Here is a 23343-nt window from a genome sequence, read left to right as displayed (position 1 = left end):
GACGGACGCAGTAGAGGACTACATGGGAGATGATACCACCTACCCGGGGGACGTCGATCCTGATGAGCCTCTGCAGGACCCAGATCAGGCATGGGATGACCCTACAGACCAGGGTACCGCGCCAGATACCCAGGACACGCAGCTTTACAGCGCAAAGACCTCTCCCACAGAGGACACTGCTGCCTTCAATGCCCTCATAGAACGGGCTGCCGCCAATCATGGAGTAGAACTCCATTCTGACACTGTTGAGGAAGACTTCTTAGTGGACACTTTCGCCTCTTCAGAAAGAACTGTCAAAACTCTGCCCATGTTGAAAGGTGTTCTCAAACCTGCAAAGGACATTTTCAAAGAAACAACTAGGGCGCGGGTGCTAAACCGCAGGATTGAAAAAAAATACAAGCCTGCACCCGGAGACCCTATGTACATTAGAGGTCAGTTACCTCTGGACTCCATGGTGGTTGCTAACGCTCGCAAAGGAGCCCATTCGCAGACAACAGGTGATGCTCCTCCTCCAGACAAGGAGTCCAAAGTGCTGGAGACATCGGGCAAAAGAATTGCAGCGCAGGCCGCAAACATCTGGCGCATTGCCAACACACAGGCACTCCTGGCCCGTTATGATCGTTCACATTACGACACGCTAGAATCACTACTCCAGCATTTGCCAGACGAATACAAAGAGGCAGCGGAGCTCCTCATCAGAGAGGGACAACTCCTTACCAATGCATCCATCAAGTGCGCCCTTGATGCAGCCGACACAGCAGCAAGGGCAATCAACACCAGCGTCATGTTACGACGACACGCATGGTTGAGAATCTCAGGTTTCAAGCCAGAGATCCAAAACAACATCCTAAATCAGCCAGTCAACCCCGACTACTTATTCGGCCCTGAGGTTGACACTACCCTCGAAAAAATTAAAAAAGACACGGACACTGCGAAATCGATGGGGGCTCTGCAGACGCAGCAATTTCATAGTGGCTCCTTTCGTCGCCCTGGGAATAGAGGAGCAGCTAGAGGCCAGGGGTCACAGCAGCAATACACTAAAGGGGGCACACAGAGTACCTACGATAAAGCCAACAGAGGTGGATATCGTGGCTCCAGCACCAAGGGCAGAGGACGTGGTTACGGCAACACCAGGTCCTCCCCCAAAAACAAACAGTGACGCCCTCTCCCTTCCCCCCGACCACATAACACCTGTCGGGGGGAGACTCCAGCGGTTCCTGTCCACGTGGAAAACCATCACCACAGACAGGTGGGTCAGGGACATTATCCAGCACGTTTACTGTCTCGAATTAACCTCCACTCCACCCAACATACCGCCAAAGCACCGTCCTATGTCCGTAGAGCACTTAGCATTATTGCAGCAGGAAGTGCTAAGTATGCTGCAAAAAGGTGCAATAGAGGTCGTGCCCGTCAACTAGCAGGGGACAGGGGTGTACTCTCTGTACTTCTTAATCCCAAAGAAGGACGGGTCACTCAGACCTATACTAGACCTGAGACCCCTCAACCACTACATTCTCTCAGAGCATTTCCATATGCTCACCCTACAGCAGGTTCTCCCGCTGCTCAGTCAGGGAGACTTCCTAGCCACACTAGACCTCAGGATGCGTATTTCCACATACCCATACACCCATCACACAAAAAATATCTCAGGTTCACTATTCAGGATCAGCACTATCAATTCAAAGTTCTCCCCTTCGGAGTGACAACAGCACCCAGGGTTTTCACCAAGTGCCTCGCTACGGTGGCTGCACACCTACGGAGACAACACATTCACGTCTACCCTTACCTGGACGACTGGCTTGTTCAGGCAAAGTCAGCCCAGCAATGTGCCAGCCACATGTCCCTCACCATTCACCTTCTTCACAGTCTGGGATTCTCACTAAATTACCCAAAGTCACATCTCCAACCCGCACACGTACGACAGTACCTGGGCGCGACCATAAACACTCTGGCAGCCACAGCTCAGCCAAATTTAGTGAGGATCAACAGCATGCAACTGCTGATCTCAAAGTTCAAACCTCAACACTCCCTTCCAGCGGAGTGTTCATGCAGTTGATAGGCATGATGGCCTCCTGCATCTTCATAGTCCCGCACGCAAGACTACATATGCGCCCGCTTCAGGAGTGCTTGGCACGCCAATGGAATCAGGCTCACGGGCAATTAAAAGACCTAGTGTTGGTGAGCGGTCGGGCATACAACTCTCTGCATTGGTGGAATCCACAAAACCTTTGCAAGGGCCGACCGTTCCAGGAGCCTGTTCCACAAATAATACTGACAGCGGACGCCTCTCTCCAGGGTTGGGGAGCTCATGTACTCACTTACACAGTGCAGGGACTATGGACAACGCAACAAAAGAAGATGCACATCAACGTTCTGGAACTGTTGGCAATCTTCTTAGCCATGAAGGCATTCAAAGTACACTTGTGCAACAAAGTCGTGTTGATCCGGACGGACAACATGACTGCCATGTACTACATACAGAAGCAGGGAGGAACACACTCTCCACAGTTGTCTCATCTGGCTCAGAGCATGTGGAAGTGGGCCATTCAGAGGAACATATTCCTCATGGCGGAACACCTCCCCAGCAAGGACAACCAGATGGCGGATCTGCTCCGCAAACACAGCCACCAGACGCACCCATCAGTACTCCAACCGTACTTCCGACAATGGGGTCATCCAGAGATGGACCTATTCGCCACAAACGAAAACGCAAAATGCCAAAGCTTTGCCGCCAGGTTCCCACATCCTCAGTCACAGGGCAATGCGATATGGATGAACTGGTCAGGCAGATTTGCGTACGCTTTTCCCCTAGTGCCATTGAAACCGCTAGTGGCACGCAAACTGCGACAACACTCTCTGACACTCATCATAGTTGCTCCCACATGGGCGCGCCAACCATGGTACACCACCTTTCTAGAACTTTCCGTGGTGCCGCATCAAAGGCTGCGGATCAAACCCGCACTTTTAACGCAGAACCATGGCGAAATTCAGCACCCAGATCCGCAACAGCTGAACCTGGCAATCTGGCTCCTGAAGTCTTAGAGTTTGGCAACCTGAACCTGCCACCTGACTGTATGAATATCATCAAGGAGGCCAGACGACACACTACCAGAGCTTGCTATGCGGCTAAATTGAAGAGGTTTGTCATTTATTGTAACAACAATGACGTTAACCCGCTAGACGCATCCATTCAAAACATTATCTGTTACCTCTTACACCTATACCGATGCAATCTGGCATACACCTCAATACGTATCCATTTAACCGCAATAGTAGCCTATCTCCAAAACAGGCAGCACCTCTCTTTATTCAGAGTGCCTGCCATCAAAGCCTTCTTGGAGGGACTCAAACGAGTAATTCCCCCAAGACACCCACCGGCACTGGTGTGGAACCTCAATTTGGTCCTCACCAGATTAATGGGTCCACCTTTTGAACCTCTACATTCATGTGAGATTCAATTCCTCACCTGGAAAGTAGCTTTCCTAGTAGCAATTACTTCGTTAAAAAGAGTTGGTGAACTCCAGGCACTAACCATTCAAGAGCCATTCATTCAGGTTCACGCAAACAGAGTCGTACTACGTACCAACCCCAAATTCATGCCTAAAGTAATATCGCAGTTCCACATGAATCAAACTATCGAACTGCCTGTTTTCTTTCCAAATCCACAGAATGTCGCTGAGAGAATGCTCCATACACTAGATGTAAAGAGGGCCCTCATGTACTATATAGACAGAACTAAGGACTTTAGGAAGACAAAACAACTTTTCGTTGCCTTTTCTCCACAACACAAGGGCAACGCCATTTCCAAAGCAGGTATAGCCAGATGAATCGTTAAATGTATTCAGATTTGCTACCTTAAAGCTAAACGCACATTAACGATTCCCCCAAAAGCCCACTCAACACGGAAGTTAGGGGCCTCCATGGCTTTCCTGGGAAACATTCCTTTACAGGAAATATGTAGAGCAGCCACATGGTCCACTATCCATACATTTACCAAACACTACTGTGTAGATGTACACTCCAAACAGCAGGCAGCTATGGGACAGGCTGTTCTCAAAACTCTTTTTCAGACTGCTGCAGCTGGCACGGGTGGCCGCCGCTAATAGGAGGTACTGCTATGTATTCTATGCACAGATATGAATTCAGCAGCCCACATGCCTCGAACTGAATATGCTACTTACCAGTATGCATCTGTTCTTGGCATGTAGGGCTGCTGACATTCATATCAAGCTCTTTGAAATGGTCAAACTGCAATGAAACAAACTAACCAACACCTCCACAGAAACTACAAAGTCCCTAATAACCTGCGAGGCCAAAATTAAGTCTCTAGGAAACTAACTTAATGCCGGACCCATCTCTCTCTTCATCCCCCCCAGGCAACACCCAAAAACCAAGCTCACTGGTCCAACTTCAAGGCACATGCCAACTTCTCCATCTCGAAAATTCTATCCTCCCTGAAACCTAATAGCCATTTAATGACCCACTCCCCTCCAACTGCTTGGTAACGACCTCCCCATTCATCATTCCTATTTGCACTACAATCATCAAAGCCTCCCTTCTTCAAGGGTCCATACCTGACTCTCTAAAAACCGGGCAAGTCATACCCATCCTAAAAAAAACACTCTGAATCCTGCTATTCCAGACAGCTTCAGACCAATATCCAATATTCCTCTTCTTGCTAAAGTGCTGTAGAAATGTGTACAACTTCAACTGAGCCAACACATCGCTAATTTCAACCTATTAGACAACTTCCAATCTGGTTTCAGGCCAGGACACAGCACCAAAACAACTATTCTTCACATTGTAGACGATGCCTAGAGCATGGAACTCGCTGCCATCCTCCATCAGAAGAATCTCTTCTCTGTCAATCTTTAAAAAGGAAGCTAAAACATTCCTAATGAGCAAATTCCTCCCATAATTATTTTACCGCACACTCTTCTCTGCTGCATTGCACTGGTTATCCTGAAAAATCTTTCTGCTTGGTTGCTCCTATTCTTTGTACTGATTTATTATTCCCTCTTATGTAATTATGGACTCTCTGCATTTCGCTGACGTGTCAGCCCTCATATGTAATTGCTGGTTTTCACTGCATTTGGCTGACTCGACGTCCCTCTGATTATTGTATATACCCTGATTATGTCCGAATGTAGTCTCTTACCTCTATCCCTATCGTGTTTTTTTTTTTTCTGCCTGTGTCAAACTGTATACAACGTTTTATCACTGTAAAGCGCTCTGATACCCTAACGGGTCACGTTTGTGCTCTATAAAACCTTAAACCAGTAAATCGGTTTCAGAAGACTTTCCAAATGACTCGGTCCGGGTAGTCCAACTGACCGATTATGGTGTGTCCGTGCACCGTTCGGTCGGACTCCAATTGACTTCAATGGGAGCCTGTGTTCCGAACGACAACATAGGTTCCCATTGAAACAAGCATTCGCAATGCAATAGGTCTCGCATTTACGCGAGTTTAAGCTATTGGCATTGTAAATGACAATGCCTTTTATTTATGTTTTTAAAACCAAAACAAAAATAAAAAGCATTGTTATTTGCAATGTCAATAGCTCAAACTCACGTGAAAGCGAGACCTATTGCATTGCAAATGCTTGTTAAATATTTGTGGGCTCAGAAATATGTTTCATTCTTTTTCTATTACTTGACAGACTCCATTCTGGAGGAGACTGTTTGGAGTTAGCTTAGTCCGAGGATGATATTTGGGATTACCATCAACAAGGAACTTTGGGGACAACAATGTCCAAGAGCAAGGAACATGAGCCTCAGACATTTCTGAATATATTAACTTCAGACAAGTAATCAAGGAACGCCTACTAACTTCTACATTTTTTTCACTTGTACAAACGTTTGATCTTCATTGCATTTTAGCTTTGGGTATGTTAGTTATTTCAAAGTATCTTACACCAAATGTACTTTTTGCTGCACCAAGACTGATGTATCAGCACTCAAGACACCACAGGGCCATTCCAAGCGCTCTGTTCCCCCCATCAGCGCGCGACAGCAGGAACTCCCAGGCTCGAAGTTCTCTGCAAAACCTCCTGATAGTTTTAAAAGTTGCAAAACGAGTTTGATTTTAACAAAGAGAAGCACTTAACAATATGGTGAAAAGAGAGGGGGCTGTCAAAACGCAGCTCTCGCGGTCTAATACGAGCTGGCATTTAAGCCTCATCAACAGCAAAGTGCAAACAACACCCCTTGCCTCAGATTGGAAGACTTCATGACCCACAATGTACTATCCTTGGATGTATGTCGTTACAACGCACACTTTTACAACGCATGCACTTACAACGCATTTTTTACAACGCGAAATCTATTACAACGCACTACACTTACAACGCATGACACTACAACGCATTTTTAAAAACTACCTTTACAACGCATACCATTACAACGCATAATAGTAAATTGCATTTAAGGTAAGTGTTGGATAGTATAGGGGTAAAAATTACTATTCTAACTCCAGGGGGTGCAACAGTAGGGTAAGTGTTGGATAGTATAGGGGTAAAAATTGCTATTCTAACTCCAGGGGGTGCAACAGTAGGGAAAGTGTTGGATAGTATAGGGGTAAAAATTGCTATTCTAACTCCAGGGGGTGCAACAGTAGAGTAAGTGTTGGATAGTATAGGGGTAAAAATTGCTATTCTAACTCCAGGGGGTGCAACAGTAGGGTAAGTGTTGGATAGTATAGGGGTAAAAATTACTATTCTAACTCCAGGGGGTGCAACAGTAGGGTAAGTGTTGGATAGTATAGGGGTAAAAATTACTATTCTAACTCCAGGGGGTGCAACAGTAGGGTAAGTGTTGGATAGTATAGGGGTAAAAATTACTATTCTAACTCCAGGGGGTGCAACAGTAGGGTAAGTGTTGGATAGTATAGGGGTAAAAATTACTATTCTAACTCCAGGGGGTGCAACAGTAGGGTAAGTGTTGGATAGTATAGGGGTAAAAATTACTATTCTAACTCCAGGGGGTGCAACAGTAGGGTAAGTGTTGGATAGTATAGGGGTAAAAATTACTATTCTAACTCCAGGGGGTACAACAGTAGGGTAAGTGTTGGATAGTATAGGGGTAAAAATTACTATTCTAACTCCAGGGAGTGCAACAGTAGGGTAAGTGTTGGATAGTATAGGGGTAAAAATTACTATTCTAACTCCAGGGGGTGCAACAGTAGGGTAAGTGTTGGATAGTATAGGGGTAAAAATTACTATTCTAACTCCAGGGGGTGCAACAGTAGGGTAAGTGTTGGATAGTGTAGTGTAATATTATGCGTTGTAATGGTAGGCGTTGTAATGGAATGCGTTGTAAAGGTAGTTTTTAAAAATGCGTTGTAGTGTCATGCGTTGTAAGTGTAGTGCGTTGTAATGGATTTTGCGTTGTAAAAAATGCGTTGTAAGTGTAGTGCGTTGTAACAGTTGCGTTGTAAAGGTTGTTCCCCCTATCCTTAAAGGGCTGGTGCATGACCGCAGTAAACTCCGTCCTACCTGGGAAGGAGGAGGTGCCACACCTCCCCATGGCAGCCTCTGGGGCGAGGGTGTTAGTCCGTGGCTAGCCCTGACGGCGGAAGAGCCCCTTCTTGTGCGGCAGCCCCTGGCACAGCCTCCTGCCTCTGCTAACGGGAACAACTGGTTCCCATTCACGGGAGGAAATGGACCTGCGGCTGCGCACCCGAGTCACATGATGGGCGCGTGTGTCCGCAGGGGGAGAGAACAGCAAAGGGGTATTTGAAAGGCAGGGGGAAAAGGAATAAAGGAATAATATCAGAAAAGTGAGTGGGGGTCTGCTGAGGGATTGACAGATGGCGCGTGAGTGATATTTGAGGGACAGGTTCAGGCAGTGGAGAAGGAAAGGGCAAAAGCGTCTTAACATAACATAACATGGTTTGTTTCTCCATTGTGTGACTGTGCACGAGCGAACAAAGTACATATATTTACAAAGTGGTGGGAAAGAGAAAAGACTGATGTAGCAGAAGAAAAGGACGAATGACAGTGAGAAGGGGGGGCACCGAGGAGGGGGTGAGACAAGCACGGTCCCGAAAGTGAAAGAGGACCGCGCTGTAGCCGGAGCATGGGGATCTCTTATCTTTATGGGGCCATGTGTTTGGCCCCATAAAGATAAGAAACTGCTTTGCGACAGCAGCAAAGCAGGTGAGCCAGTCCGGCTCGAAGAGAAAGGGCGTGAATAGAAAACCCTCATTTCCAATGGCAGGCCACCGTTTAGCATAAATGGTGTTGCCGGCCAATGGGAATGAGGGGCGGGGCTTAAAGCCCTCTTCTGAAAGTCCTCTCTTACAAAACCTCTCGCGGAGCAGGGCTCTGCCCTGCAACGCCACTCGAGACCTAAAAAGGGTTGGTTGGGGAAAATCTTGCATCCTGTGGCAGACACCCCATGGTGCCTGCAACACTGTGCATGCAGGGAAACGGGGGACCCATGGGTACCCCCACTGGCCCGATTCGAGGGGCCCCGGGTGAAGGGGGACCTGCTGTGGGCCCTAAAGTCAAATTCCGGCAGCTGATCCGTGTTGGAACAACTGACTCGGAAAAGCTGTCCGAATCCAATATCCTAATCACTTGTCCGAAAAACGCAGCTCATAGACCTGTACGAGTCAGCTCCGACCGACACCCTTTACTCTGAAGGCCGTACATACCGAGTTGGGACAGTTCGAAAGCTTTCAGGACATCACGATCGATCGTCCGGCAATGTGTCGGAGTCGGTCGGAATCAAGGCTTCTGAATCGGATTTGACCGAATTGGATGCCGTTCGGAGCCTTTCCGGATGGAATCGTAATCGACCCCTATATATTGAAAAAGTTTTATTTTTTTAAATGAATGCCCTTATCTAGTGTAGATTATATGATTTGACTTAAAACAAACAAATGGCAATTATTAAATTAAAGCATTCAATGATAAAAACATTCTTTAGTAGTCAACCCCTCCCTTCTAGTTGAATCCTCTTAATACCAAAATGCCCTTCTAAGTTTCTTAGGTGGCCTCTAATCCGCAAATCTATGCTGAGTAAAATAATTGTTTTCAATGAGCTTCTGTGCTTTGAGAAGGTCGCAATCTGCCTCATTACATTGATCTTCAGCTGCTAAATATGTAGATAAGAGACTGGTTCTGGGAGTTAGTGGCCTTCGCTAAAGATGTGTGCAGTACACAGCTTGAAAGAAGATCCCAGGAAAACTCAAGATTTCTCTCCCTGAAGGTGTCTGTATTAGACTATAATACCCTTTCGTGTTATAGAAAGGCTTAACATTGATGCAAAATGCCAGTCAGTCAGTCAAATTGGCTTTATTTCGATATAAAAAATATCTTTAAAAGCAATACATTACATCAATCTTTAAAAAACTAAAACGCTAATTCATAAGAAAACAGTTATACAGGATCAGGATACGAATGGCAAGAATAAATTACATAAAAATCCAATTTTAAAACCATGATTAAACAACACTCAAAAGCCTTTTTGTTCTGATCAACGATGCCCAGTTTAAAAACTTCGCCAAACCACAGACAAATAGAGGGCGAGTGTCAGATTTTAAAATACGATAGGCCTCACTACATTGTCTTGTGACTAGCTCTTTACAGAGGGGTTTCAACCACCTAAGGCGAGGGGCTTTATATGCAGGGCATTCGAATAAAAGGTGAGGGACCGACCCAATCCTGGTCTCCCAGAAAGGGCAAAAAGGAGTAGTCTGAACTGGTACCTTCCATCCAGCGGTCAGCTCACACACGGGCAGTGTACCTATCCTGAATTTAAAATATAAGGCCCTATCTCTAGATTTTGAAATAATATCGAGATAGGGCTCGAGTAGTGCCAACTCCTTTACTAATAAGAAATCAGCAGTACATCTACATAGATTAGGATTAGAATTTCTGGAATCCATTACCCATTTCCAGTACAGTTTTTTTAGGACAGGCTTGGGCGGTGCGGTCCTGGACTGCCAGGCCTCTCCAAGACCCAACTCGCCCAGCAGTCGTTTAACATCCCTCAACCATCCTATTTTGTACCAGCCAGGCATTGATAAAACCTCATTTAGCCCCTCCGCATAACTAACAAGCTCCGGAACTCTCCATAAGCGACACCAGAGGAGTAGAGGGCGCAACCTTGCCTGGTCTTTAATAGGGCAACAGCCCATGTCAAGGAATAGGGGAATGGTGGGGGTACTATAGGGAAGGCCCATTATATCTTTCAAAAATTTCTTTTCTGAACGGGTCAACTGATCCACATTCTGCGCCCCCCAAAGCTCTGCTCCATAAAGCGCCGCACTCACCCCTCTTGCCTTATAGATGTCAAGTACTGGGGCAATTGGTTTGAGGGTGGAGGACAGTTGTTCTTTTAGCAGTGCCCCCACCACCCTTTTGTGGTTTAACAGCATTTTATGGAGGTGACAATTCCACCTCATGGTGTCAGAGAGGCGGATTCCTAAATAGTCAGACTCCTTGACCCTTCCTAGGGGCACTGAGTTCAGTACAGGTGGCCTGCCCCTTTTCTTCGGGGGATTCAGGACCAAATATTTGGTCTTTCCCGTGTTAATTTCTAATCCCCTCAGATTGCAAAACATTTGGAACCTATCAAGAAGGCTCTGCAACCCTACTGGGGTCTTAGAGATCAAGAGAGTGTCGTCTGCAAATAATAGAGTAGGTATTCTCCTGCCCGCCAGGGATGGAGCATCAGAAGGATTTTGTAAGAGATGCTCCACCACTCCATTGACGTATAATGAGAACAGAGTGGGGGCTAAATCACAGCCCTGGGGGACACCTCTATTTACAGTTATTCGGGCAGTCTTTTGACCCTGGTTACCCCACCGAACCTGAGCAAAATTATCTGCATGAAACTTTATTATCAAAGATAATAGGTACGGTGGCATACCCAGATCTGCCAACACCCTCCATAGGCGGCTGCGGGGTACTAGGTCAAAGGCAGTCCGTAAATCTATGAAAGCAAGGTACAGACTACCTTTGCCCAGCACAACCACCTTCCAATATAACAACAGTAGACGAAATGACTGCTCAATGGTCCCAGTACCTGACCGAAAGCCCGCCTGAAAATCAGAAAGTATCCTATTCTCCTCTGCCCACTGGAGTATCCTCCCTAAGACCACCTTTCCTGCCACCTTTTGCGATGAGTCCAATAAGCTTATAGGGCGATAGTTAGCTGGATCGTCCCGACTCCCTTTTTTGAAAATCGGGACGACCTCAGCGCCCATCCAGGAATCTGGGAGAGGGGCATCATAGAAGCTTGCATTGAGCAATGCTGCTATGAGCTTTCCCCATTCTAATGAATTGATGCGAATCAAATCCCCGGGTAGGCCATCCGGCCCCGCAGCTTTATTTGGGATAAGGCACGAAATCGCATCCTCTACTTCCTTCCCTGTAAACAGGAGATCCTCACTCAACCCTGAAGAATCAACCAAAAAAGTTTCGACTGGATCTACTCCAGCCCCCGTTGTCACAGTATAAAGGTTGGAAAAATGGTCAAACCATGACGCCTCAGGGATATTACATGTTATAAGGGAATCCATGGGTTTGTCCCTGGTTCTTATTAAATCCCAAAAACCCTTTGAATCCCTCCCAGCACTTGCCAATTTTAGGTCACTCCAGAACTGATTCTCCCACTCTTTCTTCGCCTTGCTAATAGCACCCTTGTACAACTTCCTGGCTATACTAATCAATATGGTATCCTTGAGTTTAACTGCGATAATTAAGTCCCTTTTCGCACTTCTGCAGGGAGCAGAATACCAGCCAGGGTTACCCTTGGGGCGCCCTGTCTTGCTGGCCCTATGACCTGGGTTTCGCATAGTGAAGAGATCACCTAGTGCATTGGTAGTATGGTTAAAAAGAGTGGAGATCTCATGGTCATTTGGCATAAAGGAATCTAGTCTGGACAAGGCATTGGTCATGATTGATCTTATTTCCACAATCTTGCCTTCGTCAAGAGCCACATTTTTCCATTTAAGGCGCCTCCCGCAATTCGAGGGGCAAACGTCACTTGATGACTTCCACACATGATGGGCTTGCAGTTTCTCCACAGCTGTCCACATAGGGCACAGTGTCAAAGACAGCGGATTGTGATCGCTGTCAGATGAGGGGAGGACTGCCATATCCAACAGATGACCCCAGAGCTTGAAATTCAACAGGATGTAGTCAATTCGAGATGAATGTCCTACCCTGTTGAAGGTATGGGCCCCACAAGAGTCCGACTTTGACCGTCCATTTACTGCCCTCATACCATATTCCAGGGTTAGGGCATTTAAATGGATAGCAGTTTGGGTCCAGCTCTTGATGGGTGGAATTGACAGGGATGGAATCCCTCTCCTAACATCTTCTTCTTGGGTGCCTAGTATGTCATCCTCAGCTAGGGGTTCAAAAGTGCAATTGAAGTCCCCTGCTAACATGACATACGAATCAGTCCTACAAGATCTGAGTGCATCCTCTAAGCCCAGTAGGGTCAAGGAGGGTGTGCCCCCTTTCGGGGATCTAACATAAATATTAAAGATCTCTAAAGTCCGCCCCCCGGAAGGCCCTCTAACCACTAGTCTCTGCAAGTCTGGGGACTTAATTTCTATGCACCTTATGTGATACCCTAATAAGATGCAAAATGCAAGAATAAGCATTCAGCTTTTGTTGGTCATTCAGTAAAATCAGCTCTTAATCACATTAATTCATCAATAGGAGCAGTTTGTGTGCTATCAGCCTTTAAAAAAGCAAATGCTATATGTTGCATGTGTATTTCATTTTGTAGTCAGTGCACATGTGTAAGTGGAAAATGTGCACTCAAATTCTTGAGTATATGAAATGGGGGCCCATAAGCAAAACGGACAGCACACATCAGTTTGTGTTGTGCTTTATTGCAACAAGCAAAAACCAAAGGAAATGATGGACGGAGTGTTGAACATTGCAAGCACTCACCCCCAGTCAAGTGATCTGGGTTCAATCCATCACTGTTCTTTAGCCCACTCTGCCACCCCAGTTCAGATATGGCCATATGCAAATCTGTCTGACCCTGTGCCTCATGGGAACAGTCCAGCCCGAACTGCCAAACCATGTCTTCCCTGGACCGGAAACAAGCTTCCTAGGACCGGTTTCTGGCATTTCAGCCGTCTTCAGCCAGGCTTGCTTGAATCCAGTGGCAAAGTGAGCAAGGGACTCACGTCTGAGCATACCCTGCCAACTTATGGCGAACAAAGCAAAAACCAAAGGAAATGATGGACGGAGTGTTGAACATTGCAAGCACTCACCCCCAGTCAACTGATCTGGGTTTAATCCATCACCGTTCTTTAGCCCACTCTGCCACCCCAGTTCAGACATGGCCATATGCAAATCAGTCTGACCCTGTGCCTCATGGGAACAGTCCAGCCTGAACTGCCAAACCATGTCTTCCCTGGACCGGAAACAAGCTTCCTAGGACCGGTTTCTGGCATTTCAGCCGTCTTCAGCCAGGCTTGCTTGAATCCAGTGGCAAAGTGAGCAAGGGACTCACGTCTGAGCATACCCTACCAACTTATGGCGCACAAAGCAAAAAGCAGCATCTATTAACCCATGCCATTGTGTCTTTGCTTTTGGATGAGGAATCCATTTTAGGATTAGCGACTCAGTAGCGTTATGCCATATTGTACCTGTCCTCCTGCTGCTGGTTCTTGTGGTAAAATGTGCTGTTGCCACTTTTTCTGTGGTGACCAGGTCTGCAGCTGTTGGAGCTTGCTGTGCCACATGGGGGGGGGGGGGCTGGTTTCTTAACGGTCAGTTGGCAATAACAATGCACTGCTTTTGCAGTTTATGTCAGAATATACAAAAGTTGTAGGGTATTTGGTTTCCTAGGGCAATTAGAGTACAGTTGAAATCTTTTACCTGTGATGTCCTCAGGCAATCTTATCTTACTATTGGATGCATATGGAGTTCCAGTTACACCAGTGAACAAAGTTTCAGCCCCGTCCACCTGGACCCCTTAGTTCAACGAGACACTCGCCCTGTGCTCTGGGACTCTGCCTTTAGCTTCACAAAAATAGTTCCACTGCATTTTCCTCCATTTGCTTTCAACCCTCTGGCTAGCAAGGCAGTGTAGTCCAACTGATGCTCAGTGAAGTGTTGTGAGTAGAAACTCGGAAATTCAGAAAAACACACAATAAAACATATCCCAATGAAAGCTAGACCTCTCTGGCCCATGATGAACTGGGCATTGCTGTAAGAAGGTCTATTAGTGTCAAACAATGTAAAGCTTCTTACAATGGTGTTCATCATGGAATTCACAATGTAAAACACCTTATTGCATTTTTCAGATAATGTATCATTTAAAACCCCTTCCTAATATACTTGTTACAAGGTTACACCATGCAAATCGCCTTCCTGCTGTATTGACTCAGGGTCTGTGTTAACTATGAATTTATCACTTATAAGCAATGGAAGTACTTTATAGGCAAGTTTAGAAAACTGCTGCCCAATCAAATGCCTCTCAAGAAGATCAACAAAGGGGTGTAGTCACAGTCCTGACTTATCCTTATTGCTGGACCCATATAGAGAACCAAGTACTCGTCGCAATGGTGTGGGTCAGAAACCTAGAACTCCACACAGCACACTATAACTCTAAATAAACCAATTTGTAACCAGTGGTTTTACTTTTAAAGATAAAGCATACTTTATTTTCACACGAATAAATATAACCTAACTTTACAAATCTACATAATGAAAACTAATCCCTCTAGCCCCTTCTAAGCTAGACACCTGTCTAAAGAGGACTCTCAGCATCAAACAATGTAAAACTCTTCATCACTTTATTTGTAGCTCAGTTCACAATGCAAAACCCGTTCCTCTTGTATTTGTCAAAGAGATAACCACCTAAAGCCCCTTCCTTTTGTGTTTTTCATAAAGTTACACAAATCAGAGCAATTCCCTATTGTATTTGACATAGTGTCCGCGATAATACTGTCTCTATCACATAAGCAAACAATGTATTTCAGAGACAGATTAATGCAACTGCTCTCCAACCCAACACTGAGCACTATGTACACCCTTTTAGCAGATGCCACGTAGGGTGGAGAGACAGGGCATTCCAAGGCTTACTCAGGATGGTGGAGTGGGGTAGAACCTCAGTAGTCCACAAAACACCTAATAATAAATCATTGTCCAGCCTTTCATTTAACCTATAAAAATAAAAGTATTGTAATGCACACAGAACTAAACAGAATACTACAAATGCACACATTGAAATCCGATCTCCCAAGCTTTTCCTGGAGTAAAGAGCTGCATAAATGGGTCTCTCCTTGTTAAACAAAGTAAATCCTCTTTTGTCATAAAGATTCCCTTGTAATACTCCTGCCTACTCTATTTGTCACAGAGCACACAAAGCGAACCTCGTTTCTATTGTATCTATCAGAGAGGTCACAATGTAAAACACATTCCTGTTGAATTTGTTAGAGTTCCCTATGTACACCCCCTTCCTGTTGTGTTTGACTGACGGTTCACAATGTAGAACACCCTCCTACTGTATTTGTCACGGAAGTATAACATGCATATCACCTTTCTGTTGTTATTGACTTGGGGTCTGTGCTAACGATGTCTCTATCAGTAACAAGTAAAGGAAATACTTTTCCGTTTCACCCAAGCTGAGTGCCAAGTGCACCTTGTTAGCACTTGACTCTCAGGGTAGCAGGGCAAAGCAATACAAAACGTACTCTGGGATGTCGTGTAGGTTCGAGACTCAGAAAACCAACGAAAAACACAATACAACTCTGTAAATCAATGCCAAACAGCTGCTTCAACTTTTGTATAGAAAATATACTTTAGTTCACACACAACTACAAAATATTAGGCATGACATTACAAATGTCACAATGACAACCAGTCCTCTCTACCCCTTCAGAAATAGAGATGTGTATAAAAAGGTCTCTTCATGTTAAACAATGTGACGCTGCTGTCTGTAGTGTTCGTTACAGTGGTCACAGTGTAGAGCCCCTGCCCATATCGAAGATGTAACTATTTTAAACTCCTTCTAATGTATTTGTCAGAGTTTGGAATGAAAAATTCCTTTTTTTTGTTGTCCGAGCAATACTAATGGAGACCGTTCCCTATTGCATTTGACATGAGGTCTGCAGTGCCAATGTATCATTTGTGAGCAAAGAAACTACTTAAACAGAATAACGCAACCTCTGCCCAATCAAGATGTTGTAGGAAAGATGATCAACATACTGGTGTAACTACCCCCCCCCCCTTTCTATACTGCGTTTGAAACTTTTTTGTAATTACGTGAGCTCTGGCAGACGTGTGTAGTCAAGCTAGATTTAAAAAAATATCTTAGGGAAATCTAGTTCCTGTAAATTATAAGGAAAGAAGTGAAGTTATTCAGTGTTAAGGGGAAGAGGATTGTGTGTCCGCACGGTGAAGATAAGGATTGTAACAAAGAAGTTGTATGAAATGGTAGTACATTAATAGAGCCTGTAATGATTTTGAAACTATATATTTATGGAGAAGTTCACCCTCGGTGTCCTCTACGCATTCACAATGTATTTGCTATGTACTTTTAATCTCTGCTTTTATTATCATTACACATAATTTTCCCTTTGCTGTTGCCACCATTTGTTATTTAGAAAGTGACTTTTGTTACTCATTCAGAACGTTCACAAATTTCTGATGTTTTTTGCATAGTATGCTCAAACGTTTCACATTGCAACTTAAACCGACTTTGTTCATTTGTCACAATAGGCTTCAACTGGGCCATCCAGCTCTTGACAAGTATGGCTCCCATGGTTAACAAGGAGGTGGAGGGGCACCTTGACAAAGTATTACCACATCTGGAATTCGGGAAACCAGATAAATTCAAGGTTTGTAGTGAACACTTGCCTGTGGTCAGTGGTAAATATACCCACAAGTTGGATTTTGGGACAAACCCTTGGCAGTTGAATTGGTTTTGCAAGGACGTCGTGTATGTATACATTGTGTGTGTTTGTGTAAGCATGTGTGTATTCATACCTTATGGTTTTTAGACTTTCCTTCTACCAGTCAAATAAGTCACCTCATTGCTCTTCCTGTACTATAATGATTCACTCGAAATCGAAACTGTGCTTAATATCCTTGCTTGCCAAAACATTTCACTGTGAGCCAAGAAACTACCCAGAAAACATCCAAGTGAATTAGGATTTCATTGATCCTAGCGTGCTTAGTATATGACTTCCATCAGAACCTCAGAGGTATTCCTAAACAGGTTTACTTCCAGTTTTTATGGTCTAGCAGAGATTTGCATACTTGATGCAATCTGTTAGGTGGGTATCCTGATGTTTGGATATTATCGGTGCAGCCAACCCAGCCACTGGATGATATCAGGACCCCCATGGCAGGTTCAGCCTTTGGTTTACTTTATTTGCCAGTCTTAACATATGAAGTTTGCCTCTTTGCTGTTTAATGAATGCAAGACTTACAGTGACGATGTACAGCCCTGCCAGCTATCACTCATCAGGGGCTAGTCTAATACAGTCTACTGTTACCACATACAAATATTTTGTCACCCGTTTGAGAGCATCTGCACTGCATCACTTTTACACAAATACAGGTGCGCCTGAAAAAATCATAATATTCAGAGTGTCACTGTCACTGAAGTAAGTCGCAAGTATTTCTTACAGCTGGTGGTGAGAGACTTCAAGCTGGGGTCTTGGAGATGTCACGTTATCAGGCTAATGTGACAGCCTCCTACCTAAGACTGGTGGGCTTGACTGCACTGGGATTTGGACTGCAGAGTCATTAGGTCTGACTGGCATTGCACTGCCAGGCCCTTCAAATGACCATGCCATGGATCTTGTGGTTGCAATAAGAACAATTGATGGACTGAATGTTGAACATTCACCCCAGTACAGAGATCTGGGCATAAATTCATTGGTCTTTTGCTTCCCATGCCATTCCAGTTTAAAACCAGCCATATGCAAATCAGTCTTGACCCTGCTGCCCATGGGAATAGTCCAGCCCGAATTGCCAGGCCAGATTCTCCCTGGACCGGAAACAAGCATCCTGGGACCAGTTTTGGGGTATCAGTCCTCATCAGCCAGGCTAGCTTGAGTCCAGTGGTATGGAGAGCACGGGACCCACGTCAGGGCATACCCGTCCTACTCGGGGTGACAAATGCAAAAAGAACAATTAATGGACAGATTGTTGAACAAGGTCAAACATTCACCCCAGTACAGAGATCTGGGGATAAGTAATTTTATTTTTGCTCACCATGCCATTACAGTTTAAACCCAGCCATATGCAGAACATATGGCTGGCTTGACCCTGCTCCTAATGGCAAAAGTCATTTGTTGCTGCAGCACATGGATCTTGTGGTGCCCTCACAGCTTAGCAATCGGCTCCAGGAGCCGTTGGAAAAGATATTGCAGCAATGGCCGAGCAAGGTAAACATTTATTTAAGGTCCACCCTGGAACGGATCAACGTTACAACTGTCCCAGCAGCATCACCTTAGAGCAGGAGTCCGCAACTACCTCTAAGTTCATCCAGATGTAATGATTGTTTGCTTAAGCTATGGGGCCTGTGGCAGAAGCCTCCGTCTACCTCTTATGCACATATCTTATACTCATATGGAACCTTAGAAATGCAATCTCTTCTTGCCGCCCATCCTAATTAGCTGACAACCGGATACCTTTAGAACTAAAGGAGGGAGAAAACAAGACAGGTGAGGCGAGAAAGGCACAGGTATGAGAGAGGATGGTGAGTGGTTGTCAGAAAGACCAAAAGAGAGGGAGGGAGAGAAAAAAACTGTGGAGAACATGGCAAAAGAGGAAAGAGAACTAAAGGAGAGGGTTGATGGGCAAAAGTCTAGTCGGAAGCGCAGGGTCCTGGCTATCCATAGTACAACAGGTACATCGACACTGGGCTGATTTGGGGTGTATTTTATTACCCATCCAGCAGACAGGGGCCACATTTTATTTGCTTACACCAAAGCCAGGACGAGGAATCAATGAATGTGATTAAAGTGTTTTATTTGGATTACCAATTAATTGAGTCAATAAGCAAGCCGTAAGTGGATTCAATAAGTACATTAGTGCAATAGGCAAAGGAAAATATCTCAGTTGGTTGAGACTCAATAAAATGAGTTACAGAATTGTAACAGCCACACACACATATTAGCAAATAAAAGTGAACAGATGTTCCATTGAGAAACTTCCCATTCCCTACTCTAAAATTGGTCAATATAGGTAGATCAATTGAGGGTTTCTAATTCAAGAGCAGTAGAATAGGAAGGTGTCAGCGTGATCAGACTTCAGTAGAAGTCCAAAATAATAAAAGGAAATAAGTGTTTAGCATGAAGCTTCACACTTGCAAGAACAGGGCAAGCAGGGATGTCTGTACCTCTCAAAGCCTAAAAGGAACCTCTCCTAAAGCCTAACTCCAACAGGAATAACTCACAGCTGTGTGAACACCAATTTAAAGGCACATGAGGTTCAAACATGTTTTCTCTTTTCCACTTATCAGCATCCACACAGTGCTCTGCTCATGTGCTTCTGCACATTGCTCACATTTCTCAACGCATCGACTAAAGCTGCAGTTCTCAACCACGAATAGTTTGCCATTCGGATACACGATGGACAGAAACGTCTTTTGATCATTGTCCCTCCATGTTCACTGCCAAGTCTCTCCCAGGCCTCTCTATTAGCCGTCTAATACAGACAATAAACCTTTCACTAGCTAAAGTAAATCACAATAATAAACTTGCAAGGGAAAAAGGGAAAACATTCTGCCGAGGCAAAAAGCATTTTTACTGAAGCCTGTGGTCAGGCTACGTTAAATGAACATTTAATGTGCAATTTGAATACAAGATTATACATGCACATGTGTAACTTTAAATTAACTGCAAAACGTGAGCAAAAGAATGCATGTTTACATATGTAATATAATTTGAAGTGTAAGTGTAAAACATAGCACTTCGTTCTGCTTATTTGGGTCAATTGTAGCGGTGAAAGTGAAAGTGCAAATGGGCAAGTATGGGCAATTGGAATGTTCCACTACTCTCGTTTCGGGTTCCCCCACTTGTGGGTCAGTGGGGCTCCTTTCTTTGCGTTCTGAAGTTTTGTCTGATGTTTGCGGGAATACCACTAATTGGACCGCGGGAGTTTCCACACTGGCATGTGCCGTGACTGGTGTGCTGGATAGTTGCAAGGGGAGAAGAGGATCTTGAAGACCTTGAATTTTGCCACTAGAGGAAAATATGGACGATGCTGGTTCCTTTAAGAAGTGAAATTTTGAGGAGATTTTCGGATGGAAAAGATGTGGTGGGAGACCTCCAGGTCTCTGCTGTACTAGGCCAGAGAGGCCCTCTACATCCTCGGAGTGCACAACCAGATCTGTAGTGCTTTGTCTTGTGTTTCCAGTTTGTTTGGCTTTGCGCACAGGGACCGAGAGCCGGCCCCTTTTCCTGCCAGATCTCATGGTGGAGAATAAACCAAGACCTCCGGGGCCGGTACCAAGCGGATGCTGGTACTGGATCTGATATACTGGAGGGATGAACAAGAGTGTGCTGGAGGCCCTGCTCCAATTCTTCTGGGGCAGATACCTGGAAAATTCAGTGCTGCTTGTGGCGGTCCTTGCTTCCTTAGAGCTTTGCTACTTTCTCACTCCTTGCATTACATTGAAGCACTTTCGAAACACCTTTGGCTACCAATGAGGAGACAATTCTTCAGTTCAGTTCAGTTCTTCAGATTGTCCTGGCCCAGCTCTACTCAGCGCTGCTCTTACTGCTGCTGCACTGCTGTTGCTGCAGCTCTTACTCTCAATCTGGGCGGCCGGCAGGTTCTAGTTCTGAAAAGAAAGGGGAGATCCGGTACCAACACTGTCAGTTCTCGCTGGGGCCTGTAGGGCGTATAGGGTGGCGAGCAGAGGACAGAGCGCACACTCTCACGCTCCACCCGGCTTACCCCCAGCAGTTCCCCGGTAGTTCCAAGAACTGATTTCGGCTGTCTTCTGGCACCCCCACTAGTGGTGGCGTTGCTGCTAGTGCTACTGCAACTAGTGCTGGTAGAGCCCGTTAATTAGAAGCCTGTTCGTGTCTGTTGCTCGGGCTCCGTGAGCCGAAGGCTCCGTGGCAGCGTTAAGGTAAGAGCAGGTGGAGGAAGGCGGCTGGGGGGGGCAGAGGTGACTGGGGAGGACTATAGCAGCAAGCCGGAACAGGCAGGAGCATGGCACTCTAGCGAGCTGCAAGCCGCACCCAAACTAGTTGGGCCGCTTCTGCGGACTCGCATGGCTCGCACTCTGCGGCCGCACCGAAAGGCGCTCGTTGCACAGCGCTGACCTCCGCGTTTGTCAACACGTTGCCCCCACCCGATGTTGTCGGCCAAAAACCCAGGTACGCTTCGGATTGTCCACAGGGATCACAGGGATTGCAGCGGTGCTTGCGGCACCTCCAGCTCATCGCCGACTCCCAGCTGGATCAGCCTCACACTGCTCACACTGCTCGTCACGTGTGTCCGAGATTAGAATTAGAAGAGTGCAGCTGTTCAACAATTTCGCTCGGCCAGGCTGAAGGACCCGTCTTCTTCCTAGAAACAAAACATAGCAAAGATTACACAATTCTTGTTTAAACTAATCATTATATAAATCTCTAGTTTCTACAGTGATTACATTTCAGTAATGTGTTTAAATGCTTCATTCGTTAACAAATTAAGGCACACAGTGAATATAGGGTCAGTTGCAAGTATATAATTGCACTTCATTGACGTATAAGGGTGGAGACTAAATTATGCTGCTCCATTAGTCTTGAGCGTCTTATAGACTCCTATGAGTCTTATGTGTCTGTTTTCTTCTTGTACCTCCTGTGCCCGATCCAGATCATTCCTATTCCAGTCATCACTCACCCTTGTCCTCCAGTGCCCAACACGGGTTATAAATTCTTCCTATACCTGCCACTTCTTTTTTTGCACTTCGAAATTCCACCACTGCTTCATTCCAATTCCACCTCATTCAGCCCTGCTTTCAGGCCAGTTCTCATGGGCTTGTACAACTCAGCGGCAGAAAAACTAGTCTTGTAACATGAAATGCCTCAGTCTCCGGAAAAGCAGGAACTAGGTACTACTGCAAGCTCACTGAAATGCTAAGGACCTCCTTTTTCAAGCATTGACTAGGGATAGTGGATGGGACAGTTCCGGCTTACTCTTGGAGTAGGATGTAAGATTATATGTCTAGTTCAAGGTCTGTAGGGAGTCTCATATAATAATTAGATTGCTGAATCAGCATTATTCTGTTTAGAAATAGATAAAATACTTTTAATATCACAAAGCAAATGCACCTAGTGTTTTTTAACCCCTTCGCTGCCAGGCCTTTTCCCCTCCTGTGCCACGCCCTTTTTTGGCTATTTGGGGTAGTGCGTGCTGAGGCCCCTGTAACTTTTTGACCACATAAGGTATCCACGCCAAATTTGCGTCCTTTTCTTCCAACATCATGGGGATTCTAAAGGTACTCAGGGTTTGTGGATTCTCCCAGAGGGGTTACAGAAATGAGCCAAAATACAGCAACATTTTGTTTTTTTTCGGAAAAATGGGGAAAAACGGGCTGCAAATGAAAGCATCTGGGTTTTTCCCTGCAAATGTTATCAAAAAAGGGTTTGTGGGGTTGAAATCACCATTTTCCCAGCTTTTCGGGGATACCAGACTTTTGTCAGAAACCCAACATTTTTTACACAGTTTTGGCATTTTTCTGGGACATAGCCTATGTTTGCTATTTTTTGTGCTTTTGACCTCCTTCCAGTTAATGGCAGAAATGGGTACAAAAGCAATAATGGATCCTGGAAAGCTATACATTTTCAAAAAGAAGACAACATTCTGAATTCAGCAAGGGGTCACTTGTGTAGATCCATCAAGGTTTTTTTTATAGAAACTAACAGTTAAATATAGGATAAATTGAAAATTAGTTGAAAAAAACAGCATTTTGTGTCAACGTTTTCACCTGTAACTTCGTCTAATTATGACAGCTCTTTGAAAGCAATATACCATTACATCCGCTGAGCATTACTGGTTGTGGGGATATATAGGACTTGTAGGTTCACCAAGAACCCGACGAACCCAGAGCCAAAAACTGAGCAGCAACTTGCAATGGTTTTTTATTATGTACCGGGTATATAGTAATTATTCTGTAAAAATGTGTACATGGAAAAATCGGTATGAAAGACACCTATGTATTTCTGAAATGGGAACAAAATATAGAGATAAGGAACAGTAGATATTTGCACATTTCTGAAATTGGGAATACTCATACTAGCATGAGAATTATCAGTCAGTTTTTAGAATGACTTCTTTTTTACACAATATCTTTCATTTGGAAGGCAGAAATGCATCGAAAGTCAATAGATAATAACAGTTCCTTTACAAA

General features: G+C 45.0%; 1 protein-coding gene across 2 annotated transcripts in view; it reads left to right on the top strand.

Moving 5' to 3' along the window:
• Window positions 1-23343, top strand: part of LOC146798240 (sulfotransferase 6B1-like) — a 464989-nt gene that overhangs the window by 117818 nt on the left and 323828 nt on the right. For both annotated transcript variants that reach the window (XM_085625520.1, XM_085625519.1), the window contains exon 2: window positions 16704-16822. In XM_085625520.1, coding sequence (XP_085481646.1) covers window positions 16704-16822 — 119 coding nt within the window. The remainder of the gene's footprint in view (window positions 1-16703; window positions 16823-23343) is intronic.

This window comes from Triturus cristatus, chromosome 9 (genome assembly GCF_964204655.1).
Source record: "Triturus cristatus chromosome 9, aTriCri1.1, whole genome shotgun sequence".
NCBI classification, from domain to species: Eukaryota; Metazoa; Chordata; class Amphibia; order Caudata; family Salamandridae; genus Triturus; species Triturus cristatus.
The sequence above is the reverse complement of the archived record's forward strand: the minus strand, read 5'-3'. Positions and strand labels throughout refer to the sequence as shown.